Consider the following 13,692-nt stretch of genomic DNA (forward strand, 5'->3'; position numbering starts at 1 on the left):
TCAGATGGAACAGTTTGACTTAGAGCCCTCTTATGTCTAAAATTTTGCATGAAAGGATAAGTTCACATTTTAAAAAATGAAATGCAGGTTAAAAAAAATGTGCGTTTACAATTTTTTTTTCCTTAGGAGCCTGAAACGGTCAGCACCCACGGTCAGATCACAGACGCAATGTCAGGCTCCTGCAGACTGTCAGTGTAGCTGTCTGCCCGACACAGCAGGCAGTTACTTTAGTCCAGGAACAATCAATGAACTAAGAGGATGCTCACCAATGCCCTTGTAGTTCATTGGGAACTACAAGCTGTCAGTTACAAAAGTTGTCAGTACTTGTAGTCTATTCATTTGCAGAACTCTGTGAATGAATGATGTGATCGTGTTGGTGGAGCCTTGCACAGCCACTCTCTTTCCAAATTGTGACAGCGGGGGCAGAGATAAGATCCCCCATCTCGCTGTCACAGGAAGGAGGGATCGGAGGGAGATCTGCAGGAGCGGGAACATAAAGTATAAGGTACTTATACTTTAAAAACACAATGAACCTGACCGCATACAAATCATTTAAATGTGAAAACAAACTAAAAGAAAGATACACTACTGCAAGATGAACCCTCAAATAAAATTGCCCTCTAGTTTTCTATGTTTTCTTTTCGATCTTTCTGTCCTGCATAGGCACAAACTGCCTTCTTTTCAAATGCTACCATCATTTATCAATCATAGGTGTACTATACCTGCAAACAGACCCACTGAAGACTTGTTAGTGACTAAGAACTTAATGTACGTAAACTTGTGCATCTAACTACAGCTGCATCACTTTTCCAACTTGACCCAACTACAGCTGCCTTTTACAATTATTCTTTGATGAAATTATGCAAGGTATTATACCTTGTTAAAACCTTTATTTAAAACAATAACCGTTATTGCAACAAAAATATTGATTACTATATTCAATTTCACTGCGTATCTAAATCAGAAAAAAATAAAATACATGCAGCAGGATGCTTATGCCTGATCTTCTTACATGATAATCCTATGTCAATAACACTTGTGGAACATATTCTTACATTGTGAGTCCAGGCTAATTTATCAGTGTTATAGCCCATCATATTCATAAGGCAAGTAACAAAGAGATTCCACTCTGAATGATTACTGGGTCCTCCAGGTGCATTGTGGCAGTTATACCATTTAATGAGCATTTGAACAGCTACTTCTTTTGGTAGAATGTATTTTATTGCTTGCAGGCATTTTTTAACTGGAAAAAAAAAAACAAAAAAAACCTGTAAAAAATGATTGCATGTCAAGCATAAGCTAAAAGTAATACTTAAAGCATACAATATGTCAAGAAAAAAGATATATTTATATATTCATTACATCTATGGAATACATGCACATTTCTCTATGTTTTATACTTTTTACCCTTTTGCTGCCAGACTCATTTTTGCTGTTTTTGGTTCGCACACCCTTCAGGGTGTGCGAACCAAAAACAGCAAAAATGAGTCTGGCAGCAAAAGGGTAAAAAGTATAAAACCCTCAAAACAAATATTTTCAGAATGAAGAAGCACTGTAGAATATAATGTTGGCAGCTGGGAATTTTTTCATGCCACACAATATTAGCACAACTGTTAACCAAACCAATACTTTCAGTAAAAATACAAACTAAATTTTACTGCATACAAACACGAAATATCACCCAGTTTTTTGCTAAATTATAAAAGATGAGCTTGGCCTGAGTAAATCCAACATGCCAAGCCTCAAAATTGCATACACCTGTGAAAACACAAAGATACCCAAAAACGTCTATAGGCGACAATATAAAAGCTTTTACATATCAACAGTTTAGACTAAACAATGAATGATGGCCCTAATGTTATTGTTCTCACTTCTGTGCGCAGCAATACCCAATATATGTGGTGAAATGTTCACATTTCAGTACATATAGATGTGTACAGGAGGTCAAGATGCTTTTAACATTTTTTTGGAATTTCTTTTTTTAATTGAAAATTTGATTTTAAAAAACTTTTTTTTTTTTTTTTACTAAAAACCTAAACCAAGGCTTTCTGTCACTTCAGATAGCTTGTTTGAGCTAAGCTGGCCCAAACAAACTATTTCCATTACTAAATGGTAGAGCTATAAACGCTGTATCATGCTGCATGTAGTTGGGGGTTTGGCAACACATCACAGCAAACGCGGATGTAATTGGGTGGAAAATTGACTGTTGTCTGAAGAAATGTAAACAAAAATTTTGTATTCTTGCCTGCCCATTGACAATACTACACAGCTCTGACATTTTATGCATGGCGTTAGCCTTACCTAAAGCTGGTCATACACTAACCAAATTTGGCCAGTTCAATTCATTTGAGCAGATGGAGGAATCCCCATATCCTTCGATTGGAAGAGCAAAGAAGGCGGGAGGAAAATTGTTGGGCAAACAGCAGCTGCATACAATCAGATGTAGCTGGTGTCTGGCTATTCCAGGAGACTAAAATGATCTGTGTATGGCCAGTCTTACAATTACTTTTGTTCCTTCTTGGCCTGTTAAATACACCATTACAAGGATTTTGATATAGATCTGTTTATAGTGATTTATAAAAAGGTACTTTTTTTTCCACCCCAATTAAAAAACAAAACGTGTCATACTTACCTGAATTTGCAATGGTTCTCCTCTTCTGGGGTTCCCCATTGGCGCTCACAACTCTTACCCCCTGTCAAGTGCGCCCAAGCTAGCCGCTTGCTATGGGGCACTCATGCAGGTTCGATTCCAAACTGCACTGTGTATGCCTATTGACACACACAGTGTAGCTTGGCCTCACCACCCCCTCTCTCCTCACAGGTTGTGACTGAGAGCAGCAGGAGCAAATGACTGGGAGGAAGGGGGAAGCTGCACACAGTTTTTTTACCTTAACACAGAGAATGCATGAAGTTAATACATCTTTTGCCTTTGGAATCACTTTAATAGATGCAAAAAAATTACCTGTTGATATTGTCAAAAATCTTGTGAGAAAATACCCTCCTGTGCGCTTTTACTGCTAAGTATTTTCCCCAAGATTTTCTGTGGACTACAGAACACTGCTCTCCCATGTTATGGAGAGGTAAGTGTTTTTCTGTAGTCCTGTCCTAGAAGTATGACGACATGCTCCCGAATATTGAATTCTTGCTTACACCCCTGAACGCATGCAACAGTAAATGCCCAATACAGTGTCTAGAAGCCACATATTTCAGCCTGTCATAGACCTTGACAGGCTGTTGGCAGTAGTGCTGGGTGCTGCACCTGTGCCACCCAAGCACCTGAAAATGTCAAGATTTGACACAGACAGACCAAACCACCCATAAGCATGTAGCCTAAATTGACACTAGCAGAACTCATCTACCATAGCCAGTGATAGGATAATTCACACTTTTAGTCATGTAAATAGAGGAACACCTATGCAGTCTTCCTGACAAGTACAACAGTTCCACACCTTTCACATCTCCCATCCTGTTCTTGGACAATTAACATCTACACATCCCATAGTGACTGGATTAATGTGCCTTAAGGTTTAGATATAAATGCTGGGGTATCTTTGTGACACTCATCGGAACTAATTTTGTGGCTTGAATAAGCTGTGAAATGTCTTCAACCTTACAGAAGTCTAGTTGAATGCGACTAATTACTACTTGCTGTTTTTTTTCTGTTAACTTTTTTAGAATAAATGTTTAACCCCTTTACGACTGCGTAACACATACAGTATATGGGATGTCCAGGAACTAGGCTTTAAACCTGGGCATCGCATATATGTGTTCTTGTGTTAGTGCTGGAAGCGCGCTCCCATCACTGAGAAGGGGCTGTCAGTGACAGCTCCAAGTCTCTACGAATATTCGGGACCTGGAAGAACCGGATGCCAATAACATGATCTCTGTGATTTGCTATCACAGTGATCAAACTGTAGCCCGCCCCCCTTGCTTTTTTTCTGCTTTGAATACACTTTCACTATAGCAAGGAGAAGATACAGTGCTGTGAAATAGTATTTTTCCCCTTTCTGATTTTTTTTTTTGCTTATTTGTCACACTTAAATGATTCAGATTATCAAGCAAATTTTTTATTACACAAAGATAACCAAAAAAAGCTGTCCAAACCTGCCTGGCCCTACGTGGAAAAGTAATTTCCCCCCAGATCATGAATGAAATCAGTGGACTGTGGGTGCAGTGTCAGGCTTCTGCAGACAATTGTTCCTGCTTTCATCCTGTACTTCTCTGCGAGGGTTCAATTAGAAAGGTGGGTGGACTACGAGTGCGCTGATTACCACTGAGAACTACAACTTCCTTGGTGAAAGATGGGACTTGTAGTTTAATTTACAGATGAATAATGCGTAGGTCTGCACAGCTGTGCCAAATTTAAATGTGACAGCAGCTGCAGAGGAGAGAAATTCCTGCATGCTGTATCAGGGGTGGGGGAGGGGTGCTTAGGAATATGCTAGACCCTAAACACAAGTGCAATGTGTACCATGTTACCAAAGGTGAACTTCGACTTTAAATAAATAAAAGAGAATTTGGCTTTTTTTTTTTTTATAGTACTTTAAGTTATACTTTATTTTTTTACTTTAAAACTTACCTAATGCAGAGGTAGCAATGTCTGGAATTGTAATCCGAACCATAGATCCGTTTGTCAATTCCTACAATGAAATATTAGTGAATAGTACATTAATATTTACTTACAGTGCCTTGAAAAAGTATTCGTACTGGAAATTTTCCACATTTTGTCATGTTACAACCAAAAACGTACATTTATTTTATTGTGATTTCATAGACCAACACAAAGTGGCACATAATTGTGAAGGGGAAGGAAAATGATAAATGGTTTTCAAAATGGTTTACAAATAAATATCTGAAGTATGGCGTGCATTTGTATATAGTCCCCCTGAGGCAATACTTTGTAGAACCACCTTTTGCTGCAATTACAACTGCAAGTCTTTTTGGGATGTCTCTACCAGCTGTGCACATCTAGAGAGTGACATTTTTGCTCATTCTGCTTTGCAAAATAGCTCAAGCTCTGTTAGATTGGATGGAGAGTGCCTGTGAACAGCAATTTTCAAGTCTTGCTACAAATTGATTCTCAATTGGATTTAGGTCTGGACTTTAACTGGGCCATTCTAACACATGAATATGCTTTGATCTAAACCATTCCATTGTAGCTCTGGCTGTATGTTTAGGGTTGTTGTCCTGCAGAAGGTGGACCGCTACCCCAGTCTCACATCTTTTGCAGACTCTAATCGGTTTTCTTCTAAGATTGCCCTGTATTTGGCTCCATCCATCTTCCCATCAACTGTGTTGAGCTTCCCTGTTCCTGCTGAAGAAAAGCATCCCCACAACATGATGCTGCCACCACCATGTATCACGGTGGGGATGGTGTGTTCAGGGTGATGTGCAGTGTCAGATTTCCGCCACACACAGCTTTTAGGCCAAAAAAGTAAAATTTTGGCCTCACCTGACCAGAGCACCTTCTTCCACATGTTTGCTGTGTCCCCCACATGGCTTCTTGCAAACTGAATACGGGACTTCTTATGGTTTTCTTTCAACAATGGCTTTCATCTTGCCACTCCCTCTTCCTTAAAAGCCAGGTTTGTGGAGTGCGCAACTAATAGTTGTCCTGTGGACAGATTCTCCCACCTAAGGATTCGATCTCTGCAGCTCCTCCAGAGTTACCATGGGCCACTTGGCTGTTTTTCTGATTAATGCACTCCTTGCCCGGCCTGTCAGTTTAGGTGGACGGCCATGTCTTAGTAGGTTTGCAGTTGTGCCAAACTCTTTCCATTTTTGGATGATGGATTTAACAGTGCTCCATGAGATGTTCAAAGCATGGGATATTTTTTTTATAACCTAACTCTGCTTTAAACTTCTCCACAACTTTATCACTGATCTGTCTGGTGTGTTCCTTGGCCTTCATGATGCTGTTTTTTTCACTAATGTTCTCTAACAAACCTCTGAGGGCTTCACAGAACAGCTGTATTTATGCTGAGATAAAATTACACACAGGTGGACTCTATTTACCAATTAGGTGACTTCTGAAGGCAACTGGTTCCACTATATTTTAGTTAGAGGTATCAGAGTAAAGGGGGCTGAATACAAATGCACGCCATACTTTTCAGAAAAATTTGAAAACCATTAATCATTTTCCTTGCACTTCACAATTATGTGCTACTTTTTGTTGGTCTATCACATAAAACCCCAATAAAGTACAATACATTTAGGTTTTGGTTGTAACATGACAAAATGTGGAAAATTTCAAGGGGTGTGAATACTTTTTCAAGGCACTGTATATTCAAAACATCTTTTAGTAGTGTGTGTCATACATATAAGTTGTTATATTGAAGTATAAATTGTAGTCACCTAGGAGATGCCTGCAGATATCTGCAATGACATTCACTACCTCATGTTTAAGCCGAATGCTGGGCCTTTCTGACCTGTAATGCTTCGTGCCTTCTACACGTCCCCCTATTGGGCAGTATGGTTGGTCATAACAGCGATGGCCAAAAATGGAAAAAAATGGTGGTTGATGGTGGGTAGGTAAAGGAGAAGAAAGCTTCAACACTACCTGGATGTATCAGAGCTTGTGCCTGTGTTTTTTGTGTGGCATGTCTCTATTGCAAAAACACAGTCCCTCGTTATCTAATAGTTCTTTTGCAACATGGACACCCTCTCTTGTCACACAACAGTGTTTTATAACATAAGAGTGGTAAAAGCGTGTTTGTATAGAGTTTCTGATGAAAACACTGCTGGTAAAATATTGGTGGGATCAAAAGCTGACTGCAAGTATACACTAGGTAAGGCACTGCCCAACTCAATATCTACATTAACCCCTTCGTGCCTAAGGGCAAAACAAATCTTAAGCACAATTTTGCAACTTTGATATGTGTTAGCAAAACCGTATATATCACAACTAGTTTGTGCATCCAGGTGGATTATACCTTGTTTTTTATTATCAAAGGAAAACTGGCCCAAAATAGTAATAAAATTTTTTTTTTTTTATTTAGCTGTATATTTCTTGCTGCTATCATAACATACCACCAAAGAACAACCCTAAATAATTTCTCCTGTTCCTGACAATTGCAGTGATACCACATATGTGTATATTAGTTGCTTTTTGTACGGGCCAGAAACAATAGTGCACATTTTGCTTTTTTTTTTTTATCCTGCCACTAACTGACACTGATACGAATAATGATATAAAAAAAAAAAAATCCTGACCTTTGACCTTGACCCAAAACACTAACCCTGACACTGACCTAGATTAAACCTTGATATTGGTATTTTTTTTAAATTGTATTTTATTTTTTCATTATTTTTATATATTTATTTTTACACGCACTTTATTTTTCTCTCTGAAATGACACAGAGAGATGCAATGTATCTCCTCCATTCAGAGAGAGAAAACAAGGGGGCAGGCTTCACAGTGACTGATCACTGAGAAAGCCTATCAGAGACTATCACAAAGATCAGGTGACCTGGAATTGGGAGTTCCAGTTCCAATCGTTAGACAGGGCTCCAGGGCTTTCAGCGTGCTGTGCACACGGAAAAAAGCTCGGCGTGAAGGGGTTAAAATTTAACTAAAGGCAAAATTTATCTTTTGGATAGAGGGGTTATAACCCCTGTCAGTTTTTTTTTGCCATCTGTGTTCATTATGGGAGATCTCCCTTCAATTCCTGTTCCATAGACCAAACAGTAAGTGGGGAGAAATTCCTCCAAAGTGAGGGAATCTTGGGGTGTCACCAGGGTCACCAGAACAAGCGTCTCCATATGAAGATTTCCTCTCTTTTACTATTCTGATGTCAACCCAAAATTTTGGACTTTCTTTTACTTTTGGATATACTGGAAAACAGGACAAATGGTGAGGGTGAATCTCCGTAACAAGGCACATCGACAACAATTACAATTAAAAACAGACAGGTGTTCTAACCCCTCTTAACTCTATATATAAAAAAAGAAAAAAAAGATGATTTGCCCCTAGTAACACTATAAAACCGATTCTCAGTATAAAATAAGACAGGCACCTTCTGCTTTGGACTAAAGTATATCTACTGTAAAGCCATATGTGTTTTTGTAAATTAATGAGGAAGTGGTTAGCAGTTATGTCCAATTGCATTGCTGTATGCACTGTGCTGGGTAGATTCACCCTCGCTATGTTTCCTGAAAGTAAGGGGAAATCTCAGCTGTCACTGGAACAGAAATAGAAGGGAAATTTTTCAATAGGATATTTTCCTTATTTTGCAGCCCATTTCCTCCTACTCCCTGTCATGTCTATGGAACAGGCAGGAAAAATAAAGGTAATTCTCCCCAAAGAAAGACAGAAAAAAATGATGGGTGGTGTTTAATCATAACCCAATCTATCCAAAAATTAAAAAAAAATATTTTTTGGCTAGCACAGCCCCCTTGTCCCATTATAGTTGTTTTTGTGGACATGGAATACTGAACACTTACAGTTTTCTTTGGCTAAACTGAACACTAATGTAGAGCTTGTCTCTGGAAATCCACAGCAACTAACGGAAGCCTTATCTTGAACAACTCAAACTACTCACCAGAGTTAGTCTGTTATGTACAGAGTCTCTAACAGAAAGAATGTACATTCCAAACTGATGAAAAGTGCAGTCATCCAAATAATTAGACTCATGGAGCCTGGAAGAGTCACGTAGTTCAGGAACTGGGGAAAGCAAACCTGCCTGAGAAAAAAAATTAACAAAGTTGTGCAACAATAATAAAGGCCACATATGAATTTCATGTGAAATGTAAATATGTCAACACACATTAAAAAGGAAGATATTTATCATCCGGATTTTTTTGATGTTCTGAATTTTCAAAATAGCTGCAGATAAAACAATAATTATATAAATGGATATCTAGTGTCATAAATACTACTACTACGACTATATCTGCCATCCTGCAGTAAATGAAAATCAGATACTGGCTGTGGTAGAAGTTTTAAAAACCCATACAATTATAATACATAAAACTATCATTACGTTCTCTGTTCATGGACAGTTTTAAAACGTGAACGAAGCAAGATGAGCTTCACATGCTCCTCTCCCTATACAATGCCTGTAAGCTTTATTGGCATTACAAATGACCTTTTATAACCCTTGTTAAAAATATTTTCTTTAAAGCGGAGTTCCAGACATTTTTGTGTTTATTCAAATTTACAAAAATTGTAGCTGCTGACTTTTAATAAACACACGCTTACCTGTCCCGGAGTCCAGCGACGTTCTCACCCGCGCCGTCCCTTCTCCATGGCGCTGGCATCACAGCTTGCGGCTTAACAGCCTGGTGCCCACTGTACAAATGCAAGTCGCGCTACACCTCCTAATTGGTCCGACAGTCTTCTGGGACCTGTGAAGGTTCTCAGGAGACTGCAGGAGGGAAGTGGGGGCCGAACGTCCGGCTCATGACGCCGTGGTGAACTGAGCCGGAAGTGGGAGAGGACACCTGTCAAAAACAGGTATCCGCTGCCCCTCAAAAGGTGCCAAATATGCCAGTGGAGGGGGGGAGAAGGCAAATAAACAGAGCTTCCGCTTTTGAGTGGAACTCCGCTTTAAATTCCAGTGGCTAACTGAATGGCACCTGACACAAAATACAACAAGAAACTTTTGCTGCATTTCCAATAGCAAGACATCAAAATAAATCCACAATTTCACAATCTAGGGGCCCCTAAACATGAGGAATGGACAGTAAAAGCATTGACAATCTTCCAGACAATTATCAGACCCCTAAACTTTCTTACAATGTATTGCCTCTCACAGAGGAAAGGATACTAGCAGTGTAAGCATTCTCAGTAAGGATTATTCTTCTACACTGCTTGGACTAATCACTAAAGTGCAGTAAAAAGTAGTTTGCATTATAGGATGCCCCAGGCACGCCAGTATAGTGTGCAAGACTGAACTGAAAAGCAAAAATAGTTTGCGCAGATAATTGTAGATGATGTCAGACGAGCAAAGCTGGACTTCAATGTAGATTGAGAACACCACAAAATTTATTTTTTAAGCTAAACTCCAGGCAAACAGCTAGGTATACAGTTGAAGTGACCTCACTTTTTTCTGCTGAAAGCAATAAAGCGAGGTCGCCTCCCAACCTTATACCTGTGAATGGAAAAGTGAAGCAGCAGCAACGCTCTGCGCATGCAGCTTTACTCCCATCAGCATGCTTGTTAGCATATGTACATGCAGTATGCTGGATAAGCTTCTTTTTTTTTTAATTCTTTATTTTGAGTTCTTACAATTAGTGTGGGATATAAGTAGCTATAAGAGTGAGTACTGGTGAGAGGCATAAGAGAACAATCGTTTATCCGATGTTGTTTCCATTGAATGGACTGGCTTCTAGTGCTGCTGTTTTTTTTCAGTTTTTGGATGCTAAAGTAAAAAAAGATTACAGGGTACTAAAAGTTCAGGTATTCATACCAGCTACTTTTTTAATATCTGCCCAGAGTTCAGCTTTAAATTTAGAATGATGTGTGGAAGTTAAGGACCTCTGTCAGGATTTAAATGTTGTTTACACCCCCTTTGAAGACTATTTCCTTCACTACCTGTACCAAGATCACAAAGGCAGAATGTGAGTGGAAAACTCCAGAAAACTGGCAAGGACACAGACAGCAGTATAAACCGAGCAGAGATTCTAAACCTTCCACATACTATCCAAAGATAAAATGTTTTGGCTATACTTTAACTTTGAAATTGAAAAATTAGCACAGACAGGAAACTAACTTGGTATAGCTCATGCAGTACACATTATATGTATGTTTAAATAGAAGCATACCATTTCATCCATAGGTACCAAATGCTTGTTCAGTGGCTTAGTAGGGGTGCTAACACTCTCCAGTGGGGTGCTTGGGCGAGGCATTGGATTAGACATGGAAAGTGATGGGGCAGCCAGTCCTTGGATGAAAATCTTTCCCACCTGCAGTATAAAATAGGGAATGATAGTATAAATCTTAAACATAGAGCATAAATCCCCATGACTGACAAGTATTCAAATAAAACATTTGGATTTCATATTCTATAAGACTTACCCTAACCACCCCGGTGTATAAAACCAAGTTCCCATTGTTCTCAAGAATCACCATGGTGTCAATGCTCTAAAAAATACAGAGCTTAGCAGAATTAAATCTCAGATAACACAAAAATTCTTAATTTACTAGTAGATAAGCAGCTGAAATTACCTGCACTGGTGCAGCATCCTTTGCAAAGATATTAGTAACAGAGCCAAAGATCAACTGAGACTTATCATTGCTTTCTTCAAACTTTACCATACTGAGGGGAAAAGAAAAAAAATTGTAGCCAAGCAATTCAGTTATTTAAAATATTTATCTAAAAACCCATCTGCCCATCAATGATTATAAAAGAAGCATATTAAAATATAAATCAGTAAAAACTGTAAAAGATATACAACAAAACACATCCACATGAATTGTCCACATAGTGGCTTTGGCAATGCTGGCTGTATGGCATGAGATGAGCCTGAGAGTCATAACGCATTATATACTGTTGGTGTTACAACAATTCAGCATCATTCAGTATTTGTACTAAAAGCCAGCAAGGCATCACTTGCACATGATAGTAAAGAGGTTTAACCTCTATATCATGGACATGATTTGTTCCCGTAGAAAAATGTGAAATGGTTTTCTGCAGTAAATGGTTCTAGTGGCTACAGTTGAACTGAAAAAAAAAAGTGTTGATCCAAAGATTCATCAGACTGCCTTTAGGGATCAACCTATAAAAACAACAAAACAAAAAACTGTGAGGTGTTAAGCCTGCTGCTGCCATAGTGTACAGTACACTATAAAAGCAGATGGATGTGAGAAGTCCCTTGTTTCTCGTTTTCCAATATGAGAAATAGTTTAGTTATTACAGCTCGACCAGTCTAGATGGTGGAAGATGAACCCAGTAGGAGACTGTCCACCTTCTCACTCTATTTAAGTGTTCTTGCATGGCAAGACAACTTACTGTTATCTCACATATATATTCTTATTATTATAGCCAAATTTACCACCCTAACTCCTCCCACAGTTTTTACACTACATAGACAGTAATATACCGAAACGTGCGGATTGTTCCCGATTGGTGTGCTATTACTTTGTGGAACGTTTCGCTGAATGGTTCACAAAATATCGCCGTTTCTGTGGTGAAATTGGTCCCATAGGAATGAATGGAGAAATGTTCAAAACTAGAGTGGGAGCTGAAAAATCAGGACATGGTTTCTAAACTGCCATCACTCCCTCATTTTCAAGCCCACCTACACAAATCTTATATCAAAACGTTTAGCTATCCCTGCTGCCATTAAAAATGTCCACGGCTAAGCCATAGTCCTGAATAGTTGTCACAATATGACCATTTGTTTGCAACTCACGCCGCCCATTGACATTCATTGAAACTGCACTCTAGCCACCTCAAATTTTAAGGGCAATTTCTAAACTGTGACTGTGCCTTCATTTGTAATATTTCAGAGACATACTATGCATCAAAATGTAGGTCTGGGTCTTGTCGTTCTCACAATATAAAGCTCTTCGGTGTAGGATTTATAATTTTTAAACTACAGCCGTTTGAAGATGGCAACCGCCAGTGAAGTGAGCAAGTTGGAGCAGTTTGTTTTTAACCGCTCTTCTCTGTCCTTGCTGTAGAGTGAATTGCCATAGGAACCCAGGTGTGTGAGCAGGCAGCAGAGTGACAAAAGCTAGAGTGTGAGCTGAAAAATAAAAGTTGAAATGCATTTCTCACTCTATCAAGCTTGTCATGTGCACTTTTTAAATTTGATCAATCAATTGGTTAGTGTAATGTTTACTATCTTTACTCACTCCAAACACTCCACACAGTTACTCTGCCCACTCCATAAAGTTACTCTGCCCAGCCCAACCTTTTCACAGTTACTCCAGCCACCCCAACCACACACTAGTTACTCAAGCCATTCCTCCCAGTTACTCCGCCCACTCCAGTTGTAGACTACTGGTGGAGGCAAGAACACTTCACACAATTTCCCCAGAAATTGTAGCTTTTCTAGTTTCTCTTGCTGTCAACAAGTTCCTTGTCAAGACTACAGCAGAACTAGACTGGCCCCTAGTGCTTGCCCTGCCTCTCCTTCTGCACAGGAGACTACAGAAGGCTGATATTAAAAATTCAGCTGCATTTAAAAACATGTATAAAAGATTACAATAAATAAGTGTGTGTGTGTAAGTAACTTCATTTATTCATATTACCATTTACTTAAAGTGGTTCTTAAGACAAAAGGTTTTATATCCATTCTCAACAATAAGGTAAAAAACCTTCCAATACGAATTTACACCCCCCCCTCAGACCTATCCTAAACACTTACCCAAGTCCTCTCTCAATCTAGCGTTGTGCCCTCTACTGCCCTGCTCTCTACCTCTTCTCACAGGACACACAGGCAGCAGTGGGAGCCATAGATCCCTACTGCCGTCAAATTCTGTGAGAAGGGAGTGTGGGGGGGGGGGGTTAAATGTGATCTAGCTGCAATGTGTGTCTATGGAGAGGAGGAGGAGCAAAGACTGCCAGCAGAGGGATTAGAAGAGGTAAGGGACTGTTCTGTTCAATACATTGCACAGAGCAAGTAAGTATAATCACTTCAGCACCAGAAAATGTTACCCCCTTCATGACCAGGCCATTTTGTGCTATTTAGCACTGCGCTACTTTAACCACTTGCCCTCCAGAGGATTTACCCCTTCCTGACCAG

At 39.3% G+C, this 13,692-nt stretch overlaps 1 protein-coding gene across 4 annotated transcripts in view; it reads right to left on the minus strand.

Annotated features, from left to right (window-relative positions):
* ANAPC1 (anaphase promoting complex subunit 1) overlaps positions 1–13,692 on the minus strand; it is a 129,395-nt gene that overhangs the window by 73,661 nt on the left and 42,042 nt on the right. For all 4 annotated transcript variants that reach the window (XR_016315402.1, XM_089693256.1, XM_089693257.1 and 1 more), the window contains 6 exons: positions 11,168–11,258; positions 11,018–11,083; positions 10,765–10,905; positions 8,541–8,681; positions 4,580–4,640; positions 1,056–1,243 (listed from right to left, as the gene is read on the minus strand). Coding sequence is in view for 3 of the 4 variants with exons in the window: in XM_089693256.1 (XP_089549382.1) it covers positions 1,056–1,243; positions 4,580–4,640; positions 8,541–8,681; positions 10,765–10,905; positions 11,018–11,083; positions 11,168–11,258 (688 nt within the window). In the remaining variant the exon portion in view is untranslated. The remainder of the gene's footprint in view (positions 1–1,055; positions 1,244–4,579; positions 4,641–8,540; positions 8,682–10,764; positions 10,906–11,017; positions 11,084–11,167; positions 11,259–13,692) is intronic.

Source organism: Staurois parvus, unplaced genomic scaffold (genome assembly GCF_062004578.1).
Source record: "Staurois parvus isolate SC_StPar_1 unplaced genomic scaffold, SC_StPar_1.0 ptg000619l, whole genome shotgun sequence".
Taxonomy (NCBI): Eukaryota; Metazoa; Chordata; class Amphibia; order Anura; family Ranidae; genus Staurois; species Staurois parvus.